At 39.1% G+C, this 19,250-nt stretch overlaps 1 protein-coding gene across 4 annotated transcripts in view; it reads left to right on the top strand.

Annotated features, from left to right (window-relative positions):
• fam107b (family with sequence similarity 107 member B) overlaps positions 1-19,250 on the top strand; it is a 29,890-nt gene that overhangs the window by 3,976 nt on the left and 6,664 nt on the right. The window contains exons 1-2 of one of the 4 annotated variants that reach the window (XM_017685279.2): positions 6,027-6,110; positions 17,578-17,755. In XM_017685279.2, the coding sequence (XP_017540768.1) occupies positions 17,628-17,755 (128 nt within the window). In that variant the 5' untranslated portion in view covers positions 6,027-6,110; positions 17,578-17,627. Of the gene's footprint in view, positions 1-6,026; positions 6,189-16,474; positions 16,649-17,577; positions 17,756-19,250 lie in introns of those variants that run through there. The other 3 variants (XM_017685196.2, XM_017685055.2, XM_017685123.2) reach the window with 3 other exon arrangements.

The raw sequence follows: 19,250 nt of genomic DNA, 5'->3' as shown, positions 1-19,250 counted from the left end.
TGCATAACACATGATCTGGATGGGTAAGAAAAAAAAAATCAAACCTGAGCTTCGTTCCTCTCCACTATCAATGGTAAAATGCACAAACAAAGAGGAGACAAAGCTGTGCATTAATCAAGGTAGTGGGACATAACAGCTTCAAATCTGGCAGTCTTATGGTTGCACACGCAAACATACCTCCCACATTGAACGATTGAATCGGGTTGCCAGTCCATCATTCAGATGTTCAGACCAGAGGTTCTCTCAGTTAAAGACATAAGCCCATACAAACATCTGAGTAACATCTAGGTGGCACAAAATGAGCCCTTGTACCACCAAGAGCTTGAAAATTATTTGTTGATTGGATAACCACTAGACATAGACATTTTTGGCTGGATACACTCTGAGCTGGTATAATGGTGTCAAACCAAGGTATAGCTTTGTTGTTTTTGTTCTCTCATGAACAAAGGAGGGCTACCCCATGCCCACTATCCATCCACCACTGTGAGGGACCGCAGGCAAAGAGGAGTATGAAGGAGGGGGAGGAGATCACGTTATCTGTAGCAATACATGACTCCTGCAGGACATGTAGGACTTCTAGGGTTGGCTTCCCAGACAGAGACTAGTTCTGGACTACACAGCATTCTGAATAGGGATTGAAAACATTATGTTGTCTGGAACTAAATCCCTGTCCAGGAAATCAGTTCGTAAGATGTACAGAGATTGTTGTGTGCTTTTTATATGTAGATGTAGATAGACTAGCAGACTGCATAGATTAATGCAAAATGATCTAAGATTTTCTTAGTCTGTCCAGTGCCCACTGAATCAAGGGAAGCTTCTATAGAGCTCTTTGAGTGAGCTACACAGCTGGAGAAAATGAAAGAGATTTTTAGCAAAAGCAATCATTTAGTGAAATAGTTTTAAATAATGGGATATTAATCAGTGATGGTGATCAAATGGTGAATGTTGTGAGTCTTGTGCCTCTGTGTGATTGCAGTATTTATTTCTTTCAGACATCTGATCAGTTAGAATCATGCTCAAACACTCTAGTGCCCCACAGGATGAAATACACCACCAACAATATTGCACAATGTACATTTGTCCTACTTCAGGATAGATTTGTTTCAGGATTATATTAGATTCATTCTTTTGTTTTCTGCTGATGTCACAATTTTAATGCCTGGTATCTTTAGTTAGATTTATAGACAAATTCTTTTGTATGTATTAGCATTAACAATTGTAAAGTTAGATCGCTTTGTTTGGGACCCATAAAGCAATTCAGTCATTGTTGGCTGTCTGTAAAACTGCCTGCTGACCCGTGGCAGTCAATGGCAATGGCTCTGCTGCTCACATTGATTTTCCTTTTTCAGTCAGAAGCCTCCAAAATTGAACAAAGGAACATTATAGTCTCTCTCTTACTTGTTTTTCCATTTTTTTCCCTTGTGTAATTACACTAACACTCAAGGACATACTGTGAAGGAAAGCTCTTGCAGAAACTGCACATGGATGTTAATACCATGGTCCAATAACACTAATGGAAAATGACCAAATGAATCCTTTACCAGTATGACCTAATGATTTAAGTTTTACACTCTTTTGTCCTTTACTCAAATTCTCCTTAAAATGCATCAAAGTTTGACTTTAAAAGAGCATGTGTTTGTGCTGCTGTGTACATGTTTGAGACATGACATGACCAGCTGTCTGTCTGCAGTGATAGACAGTGCCAGATCAGCAGTCTCTAAAGGCTTACTCGCGCTGTGTCTGGATAATGGCAGCAGTTGTTTTTTGTTACCTCTGTAAAGCATGCATGCGTGTGTGTTTTGGGGGTCCCAGCTAATCCTTCTTACTGTGCCAGAGAGCCAATGAGAGCCTCAGAATGAAAGGTGGGCTTATGAGGCCATTGCTGTTATCTGTCCACTCAGACACAACAGATAACCTCATGTCTCTTATTGACCCACTCTTATAATTGTTTGTGTGGTAGAGGACCCTCGGTACAGTGATATTTGCGTATGTGTGTGTTTTGTGTATTATTACAGAATACAAAAATTTAATTGTTGATCTAATCAGCATAAATCTCTCACCTTGAAATGATTCAATTCAATGTTCATTTCAATGACGATCCTTTAGGAAGCGATTCAGTGCATCATGAAATCACAAATTTCGCTACATTTTAGTTTTTTGCAATTTACTTATTAGGGTGTACTTCAGAATTATGTTAAAATCAACTGAATACCAAAATAAATGTGACCATAGGAACTTTTTAAACAGTAGAGGAATACATATAAAACTAGTTAAAACAAAGTACTTTATTTTTCATTTTAAAAACGGGTTTCAGTTTTATTTTCAAGAATGAGTGCATGCTTTAAAGATTACTATTCTATACTAATATTATACTGTAATCAGTTGTCATGGATTATAATATTTCGAAATTGCCTAACCTCTCATATAAACAGACATTGTTATAGGAACGTGCAATGATATCAGAATCATATCTGCATGGGCAGATAATTGATACATTTTTTTTCAGTGTTGGACAGATGTTCAGATGTGACCAATTCACACCAATATTTGAGGATGCATTTATTGTATTCTGGAAAAGCAGTATGTTTCGGTGATGCTGGTCCACTATGCTAACATTTTCTTCATTTAACTGCGTTTGTAACCTTGTACTTCTCCATGTTACATGTTACTTTTCTTTATAATGCTAATCCAAGTGGTTTCAGTCCCATTTTCTATCTTGCATTGACATTGACAGAAACAGTACTACTACCTTAAGTACAAGTTACTCATTTTTCAGCATCAGGAAAAAAAGCAGAAATATATATTTAACAGAAAATTACACAGAAGCCTCCACAACTAAATATATCACATTTTTCAGTATTTAGTGTGTCCAGTCTTTGCCTTTATTACAGCTTTTACTCTTTTCAGGAGACTGAAAATCTAAAGAAATCTAAAGGGATCCAAAGGGATCACATTCATTGAGGTTGGGCTCTGGGCTCTGGGCTGCTCAGCTTGTTCTGAAATTATCGTCAGTTTCTTTGCTAGATTTACATATGTTCTTTCTTTCCTTTTCTATTTTCTTTTCTCAGTAACAGTTTCATGATGCTACACTTGCTTTTAGAGCCATAATGGTAAGTTGTCTTCTCACAGTGGAAGGATGTACAGAAACATCTGTGGATTTTTTTTCAGATCTGAAGCAAGAGTGGAGCTTGATTTTTCACCCATCTCTCAAAGATGAAAGCGTTAATGTTTATAGATTTAGTGGTCTGTCAGGTCTTGCTCACTTGTTAGGAGTCACATTTTTCTCTATATCTTTTATTCAGTTTGAACTCCGATTAAGGAAACTTTGAAAAGTCCTGAAAAACAAATAACACGTAATAAATGTTTCTCTTTCTCTCTGTCCAATGTCATCTGTCTCACAGTCACACACCTCTCGTTTACCCTTATACTTCACTTGTGACATAACAGGTGCTGAACACAGCTGAGTGGAATCTATAGCTTTGCTATACTGTAGCTTTTGTTCTATAGCACACAGCTGCTGCAGTACACGCACAACACACACATACACATACATACACACACACACACACACACACACACACACACACACACACACACACACACACACACACACACCCCCACACCTGATACTTTCTGAGCAAGTACTGTGCCCCCTGACCTCATTCTCAAATGGAGGTAATATTTAACAGTGGTCTGGAGTTGACAGAACTGTAGTGCAGGTCAAATGTACAGAAGAACAGGTGGATTGACACAAGACTAAGATACTGATCTACTGCATAAGAACACTGTTTCTCTTCTGACGCTTATGCATTCATAAACATGTATACTTAGTAATGGTAATATAGTAGTAAAGCTCTTTTTTAAGTGTAACTGCAAGTATAAGATATTCACATGTGATCTATACAACTACTAGCACTGCGATGTTTGTGTGCAGGAGTGTAGGAGCACAATAGAAAGCATTTGCAGGTTCATCACATTCTTGCAGTCTGACATAACCTTGTGTGGTAGTCAGTCTGAATGATCTCCATTCAGTTAGGGACTTTATATGCACGCATGCGCACCAGATTGTTCAAAGTAGAAAAGGCAACAATACCATACAAGGTACTGATATCAAGACTAATACCACTCGAATGCTGTGTGAAGTGGTGTTGTTGGCTGTCTATTTCTTCTTGTGGGAAAGTAGAGTGATTTGAGTAGTTTTTGAAAATGATGCTACTACTTTTTATATCCTCATCCTAAGGCACCCAAATTCTACACTTTCCTTGTATTTTATTTGTCCCCTGAGGTCTACGTATAACGGCCCATGTTCACAAAGCTTCTCAGAGTAGTAATGCTGATCCAGGATCAGACTCCTCTCTCAATTACAGTGACTTTACTGACAGGAGGTTCTAGATTAGCACTACTCTGAGAAGTTTTGTGAATAAGGGCCAGTGTTTATGTGGGTTTATGTACCAGAAACAGCCCATCATTCATTTCACATAATCATTTTGCCTCTCTTTATCTTTTATAAATAAACAGGCTGTTTTCATTACCCCTAAGACTGATGCATGTAAATGATATACTTTTTGCTCGGTTGCCCTCCAATGGGCCACATAAAAAAAAAACAGCCTGGGTTTAAAACTCCTTATAAATTCAGCAAGAATGAGTGGAACGAACAGTGGGGTATATAATGCAAATGCATTAGATTTGGTGACGCCACAAAAAATGGTCAAAACCTCATATGTGGATGTATGGATTGGGGAGAGCGTGATACATTTTGAAACTTTTTTTGCAATGTTTTGTCTAACACAAACTCTTTTCTTTCACAAGCACAAGGAAAATGAGATCTTCCATGATACGGGCCTTTTAAATGAACCGTTTTATAGGCCTCTCACAATTTATAGATAATTGCCTCATTGCAATTACAAAGTTAGGACAGGGGCAATTTAAGACATGGAACACTGTGAAATGTTCAGAAAATGTCCTTAATATGTGATGCAATCATGTTTGAGTATAAAAGGAGCATCCAAAAAAGGCCTAGTCCTTGAGCAAGGATAGGTAGTGACTCGCCACTTTGACAAACATGCATCAACAAAAATCCAACAGCGTAAAAGTAAAGTTCCTCAGCACAAGATTGCAAGGATTTTAATTATTTCACCCTCTGTGGTGCATATTTTCATCAACAGATTCCAGAGAAATCTCTGAGCATAAAGGGCAAGACTGATAATTACAAATTAATATTTGAGGTCTTTAACCTCTCAGACGGCACTGCGTTAAAACCAACACACTTCTGTGATGGAGATCATCACATGGACTTGGAAAAAGCCTTTGTCAATAAACTCCACAAGTGCAAGTTAAGACTGTATTATGCACCGCATATTAGTATTGATATTGTGAAATTGTCAAGGTTTCAGTATCGTATTGGTATCAGAAAAGAGGTGGTATCAGTATCGCTGTCTTTTGCATTGTTCATCTGGTTCCTCTGTTGTCTGCTTGTTGTTGACGTAAATGAGAGATCAGTTGAGAAAGCAGAACAGAGTGTGAAGAAAGAAGTAGAGACAGGGGAGGTATGTAAATTTTTTTTAAACAGGAAGCAGCGTTGTTACAGTAAGTACATCGGAAAACACCGCAAAAAGCGTACTTGTGAAAGTGAGTGTGAACATTTATAGCTTCTGTATGTAAAATGAACAAGAATATGTCTGTTCACATTGTTACATATTTGGGTTAGACTGATGCTTGCTCACTTAGAGAAGGGCACATGTTTATTGTATTAGATGTTATTATTTTCCTCCTTAATCTTGAATTATATGTTCATGTTATTAGACCTCATATTGTTTCTCCTTAATCTCACATTAACAGCTAAGAATGCATCATGCACATTTGTTAGGTCTGCCACGCTTAGTCCATTGCACGTGCAACTTGCTGTTTTGGAGCAACCGGTAACCACAGAACGAATGCTGATTCCATGGTGCTGTCTTTCCTTCCTCTTTTTCTTCTACACTTGGATCCTGCAAGTTAGAACCTGTTTGTGGTATGAGGACAGAAGCAATGAAGTGATAGTACTACAGTGTAATGAAAAAAGAAAGTGTAGGAAGGACACTCTTCAAATTCCTGAGAGATAGATAGCTCAAGTAAGTGTTCGGCAGTACCTTGAGGTTACAGGCAACAAACGTTGAGGCGACTCCAGGATTTACTGAAGCTCTGAAACAGCAAGTGATTTTTGTGATTACTCATTTTATATAAAGACATAAAAAACCTGCATTTAAGGAGTGATATGTGTTTGGTAGAAGTTGCATAGTAGGGTTGCTCTTGTTCTTGTCCTGATGTTGTAGTACCAACGAAAATATGAGTTGCCTGTCTGATGCAGTAGTTCAGACAAGCACGTTTAAGACATTGGTAACTATTTTCATCTGGTATTCCTTCAGACTCCTAATATGTGCATGTTTGTACTAGTCCCCTTGTGGCTATAGCAATGTGTTTTGTGTTTTTGCTGTTGGAAAAGGAGATTGTCATGCATGCAGTGTTGCATAAGCTCGCAGAAAAGGGCGCATTGTCACTGTCCAAAAAAAAAAAACACATCTACATTTTTTTAGACTATCAACTATTATTTTTCTGCCTTCTGTACACAACAACTGCATTTAAACTTGTGTGAAAATTTCATGATGAATGAAATTTTCCAAAGATGTTTGTAATAAAATGGCTTTACTTTAACTCACAGTAAAAATGGAATATTTGAACAGTTTTGCTTCCTCCTGTTAAGTTACCAGATTGGAGATGCTCGTTTTCTTCAGGCAGTGAACATATGCCATGTAAATAATTAATTCACATATAACAACATGTTTTAGTTTAGCTATTTAGTTTAACACCTCAGTGTACAAAGCATATTTGTTCACACTAAACACTGCATGTCTGTTTCAGTGTATTCAAAGGAACTGTGTACTTCAGGACAAGTGCTTCACACTCCAAGTCCTGAGAACCTAATGCTCTTAATCTGATCTAATCTAATCCTCTTGATTCAACATATTGTCTAAATGTGATGGGGCTTATTAAGCAAGGCAAGGGCCCATGATTGTAAAGTCACCAAAGGCCTTAACTGACCATTTCAGATTTGCTTCATACTTTCTGGATATGTCGTTCTACTGAGTAGATTGTGTGGAAAGTTTTGGTCTTCATCTTCGCGTTTCTGAAATACAAACCTAAGATTTTCCACACTATCTTTTGGACACATTGACACTTTTCCTGTAGGTATATAGCAAACCTGCGATGGAAAGTCAAGAACCTTTTTCCTGAGATCGGGTGATTTTTGAAGCAGATTTATCCTAAAGGAACATTTTCCTTTGGCTTTTAGGGTAATGTTCTGATCTAAACATTACATCTGCAGTGTAGATCTTTCTTCCACTTACAGCCGTTTGATTTCGTTGCTCAGACACACCTGATTCAACTACTCTGTTTGTTGTCAGATTTATTAAATGCATTTAAGTAGAAGAATGAACAGACTGTGCTGGCCACTTGACCTTCCAGGACCAGAGTTGAACTACGGTGTCAGAATAGCTGATTTAAAGATTGATAAAAACATACAGCTCAGTTAGCTGAGTTCAGTTAATTGTAGTATAGTACAGAGCCCCTGAGAGGACATGGTTTAAAAAACAAAAAAAAAACAAAAAAAAAAACAGGCGGTAATTTTGCATTCCCTTGCAAATGCAATGGATGTTGCAAGTGAATGCAAAATATTTGTGAGGGAATGCAAAAATATTGCAAAGGAGCACAGTATTGTTGCAATTATTTTTTTCCACAGTGTATGCTGAGTGTTTCGCTTGATAAGGGGTGGGGTTGGTGGGTCAGAGAAGTAAAACATTTGATTGATTGATTGATTTGATTGATTTTTTATTTTTTTTTTTTTTCACCCACTTATGAACAGTGACATAATAAAAACTTGCCTTGAATCAACTCTAATCAAAATTAGACTTTTCAAGGTGGGAAAAAGTTGCTACACTTTGATTGTATGGAAAGGTCCATTTTGACCCTTGTTATTTGACCTCCTTCTCTCAAAGATCAGCAGATCAAGTGATTCTGGCTTTACTCACAGCAGGAGGTTATATGGATTCTCTCCCATCGTTCAGTCTCGCACATAAAAGTAGGCCAGTGTGGAACGTTGCAGACCACCTAGCATACTGCTTCAACCTCAGACCCCGCTTAGTTCTACATATGATACATGTGGTAATTAAGGCGAATCTGTGTGTGCGTGTGAAAAGTGAGTGCTGCTGTGTATGTGGGTACGTGTGTATGCCTGTTTGCCTCTGTGTTGGGTGGGGGACGCAAGGCAGGGGCGTAAGAGTAGTTTATTTGATCAGAGTCAGGAATTGATCAGGAATATGACTATAAGCAGTATTCTTCTGAATCCTGTATTATATTTGTATTGTATTTAATGTATATTTTGTATTGACCTACGTCTACCTGTGATCATGACTAAAGCTCAAAATTCAGACTTATAGACTGTATTTATGAGTGCATAAACAGCATAAGCCCCCACCCCCCCAATTGAGTAGTTTTGATCATTAGGAGCAGTTTACAGGAAGGACAGTAAACGAGAGCCCCTCAGAAGAGACCGAGAGGCATGTCAGCGATACAGTTTTAAATTTTGATTCACTGGTTCTCTTTTTTTTTTTTCAGTTTTTGATACTGTATTGATTGAAGAGGATAGGTCCCTTAATTTCTGTCCCATTATGTAATGTAATGTCCTTTCAGTGTGCATATACTTCACTACAGTGTCCGTCCAGATGCTCTCTCTCCTCTGTTTCTCTCTGTTTGACCTGATTCAAACGTTCACCCAGCGTTTAAATTGGAGCGGCCCTCTACTGGAGTAGAAACAATACACTGGGGGCCATGCCCAGGTGGATTCACATCACCACAGATGGCGAGCGTGTGCATTTGTCTCATTTGTCTCTTTGTTGGAATATGCAATATTTTCCACAGAGTTCTAATGGCCTGCTCTTGTTTTGATTCTAAGAGTTCAGGCTAAAAATGTAGTCCAAAGTTTTTTTATATGGAGACAGATTGTTTTGTTTTGGGTCTGAGTGCATGCTTGATTTGGCAGAACTGATTTTCCGATATCTGTCAGAGACGGGACTTCAGCCAAGACATTAGTGAAGGCTAACTTTAAAGACACTGTACTTACTGAACTCTGACCCGTGAGGAGGAATCTTTAACTCGTCTAGCTCTCTCTCGCTCTCTCGCTCTCTCCCCCTCTCTCTCTTTCTCGCTCTCTTGCTCTCTTGCGCTCTTGCGCTCTCTCTTGCTCTCTCTCACTGTCTCTCCCTCATTATGTCTCATTTGCTATGGGAAACTCGACTATGTTGCTTGTAAAATTCCGTCTGAAGGAAATGGATGTGATTCCCTCCAAATCCAAATTCTTTTCCAGCTCAGGGAAGAAGGACTGTGTATTTTATGTTTATGCATGTTAGTTTCTTGTTGGTGATCATTTTCTATTCCACATGATCAGCTCTTTCCTTGATAATAATGATCTTGGACCTCCACTGCAACCTAAACTATAGTTCTGATATTTTTATCATTTTTTTAATATTAAAAAAAAGGTAGCAAACCAATAATAACCAGCCTCTTAACGAATACAAGCTGTTGTACTGTTTTGAAAGAAAGAGGGAATGAAAGGAGTGATATGAGGAAATGAGAAAGAAAGTGAAAGGGAAGGAGGACTGCATAGGGTAAGCAGGGATTACTGTGAGGGGTTTTGGAGGATGGGGGAGGAGAGATGCTAATAGAGGCGGTTGTTAAGGACCTATTCTACTGTTCTACAGGGCATAAGGAGTGGCTTTGGTAATAAAGGCTGAGCTGACATTGCTGGTGGAGACAGTGTGTCTGTAAGTCTGTTTTAGGATGGTGGGTGGCTGGGGGGGTGACATGATAAAAGTATGCGTGTGTATGTCTGTGTGTATGACAAATTGACAGCCACATTTTATGAAGAAAAAGTGAGAGTGACAGCGGCACACTGCCAGTGAAAGGGGGTTTGAAGGCAAGCAGTGGGGGTAATAGACCCTCCTGCCGAGTGTAAAGCATGCCCAACGAGGAAGACAGAGGGTCAGATGGTAGAATAGAGCGCCAGCTGCTCCCTCCCTTCCTCTTTCCACCCCCCTGTCCCGCTCTGTCCACACTAACAGCCTCAAAACTGTGGGGACAAAGAAGAGCCCATTAAATGTAAATTCAGACCTTACGGTGATCCGATGTGATTCACTCTTTGATTTCACCACAATTCATTTGACTTTTTATTTTGCAAAGATTCAGAATTATTTTTAAAAATAGACTAAATATATACAGTAGAATGCAGACAATATAAACAATACCGCAAGCTTTATCAAATAATTATTACAATTAAGAATGACCCATCATCCAACTGGAACCTGTATCACACATACAATCCAGCATCTCTCCTAATATCAGATGGAAAGAGTGAATCCTTTCCAATCCTTTAACAAATCTAGCCTGAAATAGCACATTCACATTGTGTGATGTGGTGTTGTTAGTTGTGTATGTCTTCCTGTGTGGTGGTAGAGTGTCTAAGTAGTTTGAGTATGAAAGTCTTCTTTTAGAGGTTCATCTTAAATGAAGAAAGTCAGTTAACAAGAGCTCATTTTAAAGCTTTGCAGTTTAAAGAGAAATATTAGGTCGGCTTGAGCCGATAGTCAAGGCTTTGATTTCACCATTAGAAAAGAAAATGTGGTATTGCGCCACCTCTAGTTACAATAAATCGAAATCAGCTCGATTTTGCTCTCCCTTTCCCTGCACTGCTGTCTGACTTCCACTATTGTTCATCCTCACTGTTGAAATCATTTTGGGGTCATGGAGTGCTCGTGACTCTTTCAGGTTTTTGTCTGTTTCCTGTTATTGTGACCTGGTGATTTTTACTTGATGTGTGTGTGTTCAGTGTATTTAGATGAGTAAGTGGCTTTGGCCACTGGTACTAAAGGCCATCAAATTCCAGTCCCCCTCACTTTATACGTGGGCTATTGGAAATTCACTTGATCTTTTTGTTGTGGGGGTTACTGAATATGTGAAACTGCACTTTTTAAAAAAGGTTTCCTAGTAAAATGTTTTATTCAGACTACACTTAACTGTACTGTATGCTTCATAAATATAGCCCATGGGACATAGAATATATGCTTCATAAGCTGTGCTTACACAGGGAGTTTAACGCAAGTATTGTTTAGTTCTAATGCTTCAGTTTATGTTTGTGTTTGTGTGTCAGGCTGATCATTTAGAGTCTGTGTGTGATTCATCAATGTACACCAATAAAGAACCAGTCGTTTAGGATTTTATAGGGATTCATGGAACCACACACACAAACACACTTTGTCATATAAACAAGCATCTTGGTACGTAAGCTGAACAGTGTAATATTGACACTGTATGGTCAAAGTTACAGTATAGAGCTCTGCTAAAACACACTTGCTTGGCTTATGCTGGAGCAGAAAGACGTGGCTTTTTGAACAATTTTGCAAAACTGTATCAGAAAAGTCAGAGACCACCCTTTATTTTTCTTTATTTCAAGTCAATAAGGTCATTAAATACAGTATATTTTTTAGCATCAAGACAAATAACAGAAAACTCAGTTAGAAAATCACAAAGCTTCAACGACTAAATATAGTATTTTTTACAGTATGTAGTATGGCCACTCTTTTCCTTTGTTACAGTTTCCATTCTTTCCCAACTTTCTTTCAATTTTTCAAATAATTCTGCAGGGATTTTTTTCCACACCTCTAAAGTTCAGTCTTTGGAGTTGGTTGCATTTTCTGCTGCTTACAATCAACATACTCCCAGTTAAATTCTTACTCCACATCTCAAATGTCCAGTTTCAGTGAACTAGTGCAGCATTTCTTCTTTCTTGTCTACTTTCTGTTCCCAGTAACAGCCTCTTATCAGCTACACCTCCTTTTGGATAGTGTTGAGTTTAGGGCTGAAACGATTATTCGAGTAACTTGAATAATTCGATTACAAAAAATGTTAGAATTTGCCTCGAGGCTTCGTTTAATTCATGTCACCAAAGTCCATCTAGTTTAAATGTCTCCGCTATTGTATCCCTCTCGCTTTGTCCTTTATTTTGGAGAAAATAAGCCAAAGGTTTTAAACTTTAATCTAGTAAAAGTGTTGAGTTTGAATAAAAACCTTTAGTGAGGAATTACAGCCAACTGCTTGCTCATTGTAAGAGACCTTTCATGTTGCATAACACACTGTCGATATAGTTGTTTAAAATCACAAAAGTGTGATTTATCCGATTACTCGATTAATCGATGAAAAAATCGACAGAATACTCGATTCCAAAGATATTCGATAGTTGCAGCCCTAGCTGAGTTGTCTTCTCACAGTGGAAGGATGACCAGAAACACCTGGATTTTTTCAGATATGAAGCTTGATTTTCTTCTCTCTCTCAGAGATGAAAGCTTACGGTTCATCTCATGGTGGCAGGTTTGGTGGTCTACCAGGTTTCATCTTCTCTATAAATTTTAATAAGTTTTAATAACTTTTAATAAGCACTGAAAATGAAATAACTGAATGGTGGTCTTTGACTTTTGCACAGTATTCGAATTTATTGGAAGTGCATGTCAAACCAGCAGAGTCACTCACCCACAAAAACCAAATGGAAATGGCCATTGTAGGGTGTCATCTTCCTCTTGCTCACCAATGTGTGCCTGTGTTTTGATTAGGAGAGTAGGCTTGGCTCTGGCAAACAGATGCCTCATTAACACCTACAGTCCTTACATAATGAGTGTGTAGACCATTTCCTTTAGACTTGCAAAGTCACACAATTCCACATATATGTACACACACACACAATCTTAATACAGTGGCTAAATGCCTGTAAGTTAAAAGAAGTCTCTACACAATGTGTATGTGAACACCAAGAGCCAGTTTTGTGGCCATGGACACTTGTACAGTCTGTCTCGGTCTCTAAGGTAGTCACAGATGAATGAGTGCTCATGGCTACAGACTGCAGCTCTGTAATTAGAGGCTACACATGCTCTTTATTAAGCACATCCACTCTACACAGGCACAGGAAATGGTTGCACAACGAAAATGTACTGAGTGAGAGTGTTTGAGTTAGAGGGCCGGCAGTGGTGAAATGTCTTCTTATAAACGGAACAGATAAGATCTATGGTCCGTTACCTGTTGACTCATAGTGGAAATGTTGCAATGGTTTGTTTACTCAGAACAGGCACACTGTGTCACGTTGAGATAAAATAATAAGTAAATCAGGCAGTTTGAGATAATTACAGCTGAACAAGGCATTATAATAATAGACTTCACTTAAAGTGAAGTAGCCCAGCAGAGCTAAAAAGCTGCAGTAAAGGAAGTGGTCCAGCCTTTAGGGCATTGGCTTTTCATCTTTTCTTACTAAAGAACATGTCTTATGAACACTGTAAACACACACACACACACACACACACACACACACACACACACACACACACACATTTTCTAAGCCGCTTCTCCATCAGGGTACAGGGGGTGCTGGAGCCTATCCCAGCGGTCATCGGGCAGAAGGCAGGATACACCCTGGACAGGTTGTAAACATCACAGTTGCAGTAATTTTTGGATTACTTATTAGTTAAAATTACTTAAGTCTAATTTCACTCTTACACTTACTATTACTTGTGTAATGCATTTTACTTAGTTACTTAGGTGAATGTAGTTAAGATCAGTTCATTTGGAGAGTCTTTTGACCAAAAAGCTTCCCAGCATTCTTAAGCAGTTTTGTTGGTGTTCTGTTAATTACTTTTTCATCATTTTTAAATATAATTTTCTCTGTGAAATGTTCTTTTTGTTTTATAGTATACTCTGATGCTAAATGTTAAGATTCATTTTTGTTATTTTCACTTTTTCATTTTGTTATTTAATAGTGATTGTATTTAGGTTTACCAGTTTACTCCATCATCATTAGTACTAATAGGATAGTAAATATGCATTAAGACATTTAGAGTCCTCAGAAATGGGTGGTTCTAGTCTTATCTTAGCCTTTTATTCTTTACTGTACTTCTTCTTCTTCTTTCGGCTGCTCCCTTTAGGGGTCGCCACAGCGGATCATCTGCCTCCATCTTGCCCTATCCACTGCCTCCTCTACTTTTACACCAACCATCTCCATGTCCACCTTCACTACATCCATAAACCTTCTCTGAGGTCTACCTCTTCTCCTTCTACCCGGCAGCTCCATCTCCAACATTCTTTGCCCAATATATCCACTATTCCTCCTCAACACATGTCCAAACCATCTCAACCTGGCCTCTCTGGCTTTATCTCCAAACTGCTCCACCTTCACTGTCCCTCTGATCTGCTCATTTCTAATCTTGTCCATCTTTGTCACTCCCAACGAAAATCTCAGCATCTTCATCTCCGCCACCTCCAGCTCAGCCTCCTGTCTTTTAGACAGAGCTACAGTCTCCAAACCATACATCATAGCAGGACGCACTACTGTCTTGTAAACCTTCCCTTTCACTCTTGCTGCTATCCTTTTGTCACACATCAGCCCTGACATCCGTCTCCACCCACTCCATCCTGCCTGCGCCCTCTTCTTCACCTCTTTTCTACACTGTGCATTGCTCTGGATGGTTGACCCAAGATATTTGAAGTCATCCACCTTTACGACCTCTACTCCTTGCATCATTGTCTATTCAGTCTAATAGTGCTGTTATTTAAACCAATACATCAGGCAAAGTATTTCATTTAAATAAATAAATAAAAAGTTTATGTTCACCTTACTTGCTACAGAAGTGTGGATCACTGAACATCTGAAAATATTAAATTGTGATTTTTTTTTTTTTTTTTTCTTTTTCTTAAGCAAAGTCACCCAAGTCTGCAGCAGTAAATCATAAAAAGGGAAACTGAATGCTGGGCTTTATATGATGCATCTATAAATCTAAACAAATTTGCACTGCAGCTTTTTATAGTCCTAAAACAGGATTTTGAGGAAATGCAGTCCACACGCTGCTGTTGCAGCATTTTCCATTTTTGGATGTAATCTACCTCAGAGAGCTTTTTGGAGAATTCCCACATCTTGTGCTATTGAACTCAGTCCCATTGTGTTTGTAAATTGGATTTGATGTTGAATTGCGTCATTCAGCTTTTAGTGGAACAGCATATGAATGGCTTTTGTCGGCCTCTAGTGGACGATGCGTGACATTACATTGATTCAGCGAAGACTAGAGCACGTTACAGATCACGCGCACGCTCGAGGTTTTGCATCTCACAAATACACTACCTGTGTGTTTTTGTGACTGTGCAGTTGCATAGTAACCTTTCTCATTTCCCCACCACTTTTGCTCTGTTTCGTTCCAGCAAGTCCACTTACATGCTTTTTAAACTGTCACGTCACGCTCTGTTTTGTGCTGTTTCTCTACAGCCTCTGTATCTCGTGCCTTGTTGACAAACGGCGTTATTTTCAATCTGCTCGTATCCCGATAAGCCCCGCCCTCCTCCGCTGGTATTGGTTAGTAGTCGAGTGACGTAATCTGACAACAACTACAATTTCACCATCACAGTGCATCACGAGCCCAGAGCTGCGCTGAATTCTCGTAGTTAACTCGCGCTTTTAACTTCTATAAAGAGCTAAAATGCAAAAGAATGAAATGTATTCTTACAAAAAGATATAAAGAAATATCTCCTGATACTCCCGATAAATGTGAACCTCGCTTGTTTTTTGTTCTCCCTTTTCCCCTCTCTTTATTTGTACATATACTAATGATCCACGTTGTTGTTTTTCTCGCTTGTATTATTTTGTGTTATCGAAACATCTCCATTACATGTTGTGGTACCAGTTACCACAAACTTAACATGCTCAAACTATGACTCTGTGCTAAATCTGCTGTTTTTTTGGATCCTTTGTATCAACTCTGCAACAATTCCTGTGTTTGTACATCTGCATATTGTTACAGGGTACAAAAAAAATCACTGTAGTCCACAATACGCGTGGGACTTGTGCGGTAGATCACATCCCAAATAAAAAATGCTGAGAGGGGCGAGGGGGGGAACTTTGTACAGTATGACCCAGTAAAAGTCTAACATAGCAAAAGAAAAACTGTAGGACAATGTTTGCCTAGCGATTGAAAAAAAAAAATTCCAGTAACCTCAGTTTCCATGATAATTCATAAACCATATCTCTGGAAAACTCACTGCCCGAGGCTGCACCCCTGTCTTTGCTGGGTTGCTCTGCTCAGGTACTTTGGCGTTATAATGTGCGCACTCAACGTGTTAATGATCTCAGTCTGGGTGATTTTAGTTCAGTTCGTTTTAAAGGTTCTGTTCAGACTGGCAGCCCATTTTCGCTATATTTGAGCTGGGAAGGTGTTCTGCGTCTACTTGGTAAAAAAACAAAATACACGAAATCCAACTTAAAAAAGTGATGGTGCCAAAAAGTGCTAGCCAATCCCAGCGCAGGAGGGCGGGGCGTATGGCATGACGCGGTCAGGCTGAAAGGCGGCGGTGGTTTCTGTCACGATCTGAATCAGCAGTAGTGTGGGAGCTGCCAGCTTCTCTCCTCGCTGTGTTACTCAGCTTTCCTCCCAGAGAGAACAAATATTTAAACCGCTCCAGGCTATTTTCCTCACTCTGAACTTCACGATGGCCACCATGTTCAGATACCCAGTGTTCAGATACCCAGTCCTGCCAGGTGAGACTTTGGATACCATGTAAACATAGCAATTTCTGTTTATGTGGAAATTCACTGTTTGATAGTGGAACAGCTCACTGAGTAACTTATCAGTTCTGAGGGGCTAGTTTTATTTAATATTGTGATTTTTTTCTCTTTTTTTTGTGTGTCCATCTGACGGTACTGTCATGCATATAGGCTGTAGGCTGTGGGCTATTTCCAGAGAAGTAAATGGTGTAATGGCTCATGTGTTAATTTGAATGCTTTCTCAAGCTGAAACATTTCATTTGTGGTGATCTGTGACATGTTGCATTGAATCATTCTTTGGCCTCTGATGTTTTTGCTAATAGTGGCTGATGAACATGCACAGTGCTGAAGGTACAGTCTGTACCATTTCTGGAGTTCTGTATAAATGTTGTGTGTATAACGCTTGGAATCAAGGTTTTGAAATGTCCTTTGCTTGTTTACATTGTTAGCAGTCTCTCTGTGTGAGAAACCTGTCACACAGGCAGGTAATCATTTACATCAGAAGTAATAAAAGATAAGACACGGGCACGTGCCGGAAAAATTAAGCATCTACAACTCTTTGGCTCTTGTCCAGATCACATGTTGTTTTGTAGATTATTTTTTGTTTGGGAAATCTTGTGATACTGCAGGTAGAGTTGATGGTTTGTTTTGTGGTTTTGTACCACGAGCTCTCTTAAGCAGAATGAGCAGTGGTTGCATAACTGCTCTCATTTAATATTCTATTCTTTAGCATGCTTTTATGCACATTTTCTGAAGAACTGTTATTTTCTGAATTTGTGGGATTAATTCAGAGATGCTGGAAAAGCCTGATGCACTTTTCTGTCAAATCTGCTCCAGTTTTATTTGAATGTGAATAATGTAAAAGTCTGTCATTAGTAAATATGTGAATTCTTCTTCTTCTTCTTCTTCTTCTTCTTCTTCAGGTTTGGAGCAGTCCGAGTTGCCAGAGAGATTGCCTCGTGTGCGAAGCATCATGGCAGAGCCAGACTACATGGACGGAGACTGTGATGAACTCATCAAGCCTAAGAAACTCATTAACCCAGTGAAGACCTCCAGAAACCACCAAGATCTACACAGAGAACTCCTCATGAATCAGAAGAGGTGAAGCCCCCCAGACCTGTTCAGCAGGCCCCTCTCTCTTATCCTTCTCATTAGTTTCTTAAATGTTTCTCCCCCTTTCTGGCTACCTTGCTTTAAGACTACACTTCAGTTCAGTGTCTTTTTACTGTTCCAGTTCTTGGTTCAGTCTTTCTTTCCTTTTCATCTAACTAATTCTTTACAATAATGCCTTCTTTTCTCCCTTCTGTCATTGCCACCATCTTCATCACTATCAACATCATCAGCGTGCTGTTGATTGAAGGTGATGGCAGTAGTCCATTTATAGCAGGGTGTGGTTGGTAATGTGATACAGCACATCACATGAGCTGGATTATTTACTGAGTATTTTAAACTGGAAGTCTGTTCATATTTACTTTTCTCACTCTATTCTATCTGAAAACTGTCACCTCTATAGCTCTCTCTATGTCTCTCCTTCTACTCTGCTACCCTTCACCTTCTATGTTAAAATAATGATTAGATCAAAAAGATACATTAAAATGACAAATTTTATGTTTAAAATATAAAAAATAACTTGTTCCTTACGCTAAATGTAGTGAAACATGCTTAGTATCTGAATCATGCTTCAGAATTTCTGCACTCAAGTTGTGAAGCTAACATTGCTAAAAAGTCCCCCACCAATGAGCACTGTGCAAACTAAATGCCTAAATCATCACACACTTACCTGGCACTATTTTGAGCTGTTAAGTAGACTTTTTGATTGAGACACTGTAAGACTCACTATTAGCTGCAACAATAGTTTTAAAAGCAGATTTTTGGCTGAACCATAACAATATGAAAGCCACAGCAGTATGAATGCCAGCACAGAATACTGACATTTTGCAGGTTTCAGTCATTAAGTGCCTGAATGTTTCTCTGTGTCTTTGAAATATAGACTGGCAAATGGTAAAATCCATTTCACAGTGACAGGTACTCTTAAGCTTCGAGAGCTGGATGGACATGCAGACTCCTGATGTAAGAGTCTGCTGGCAGGTCTGTTTGTACCGTACTGTGTCCAAGCAGACAGAAATCAAGGAAACTGATAAGCACAAGCCAGAAACAAATGTCTCTGGCTCTCCCTCTGTTTCCTTCTTCTCTTGATGTTGTGCTTTGATGTTGGAGAACAGACACTCTCTTATGCAAAACGTAAGTGTTGTAGTCAGTGAGAAAGAAACCTTGAAGCCACATTTGTTACCAGCGTGCTTACATAACATCAATGCATTCACCCCATACCCCCCTACTTCGGCTTGTAATTGGTTGAGCATAAAGAGCTGTCCCACTCCCCAGTGGTTCAGTGTTATTGGATTGCATAACATAGAGAAACCAGAGGGTTCTGAGCAAGTTTCACAGTCATTAGCACATCTTCTCATCCAGAACCTAACCGTCAGCACTGCTAGAGATATCAGTGGCTAAATGGCAGTGTTCATATTTGATTTTGTGTGTGCGTGTGTCTGTGTGTGTGTGTGTGTGTGTGTATGCGTATGCGTGTGTTGGGGGTGGG

The sequence above is a fragment of the Pygocentrus nattereri genome, chromosome 7 (assembly GCF_015220715.1).
Source record: "Pygocentrus nattereri isolate fPygNat1 chromosome 7, fPygNat1.pri, whole genome shotgun sequence".
Lineage (NCBI taxonomy): Eukaryota > Metazoa > Chordata > Actinopteri > Characiformes > Serrasalmidae > Pygocentrus > Pygocentrus nattereri.
This window is presented reverse-complemented; position numbering and strand designations above follow the sequence as displayed.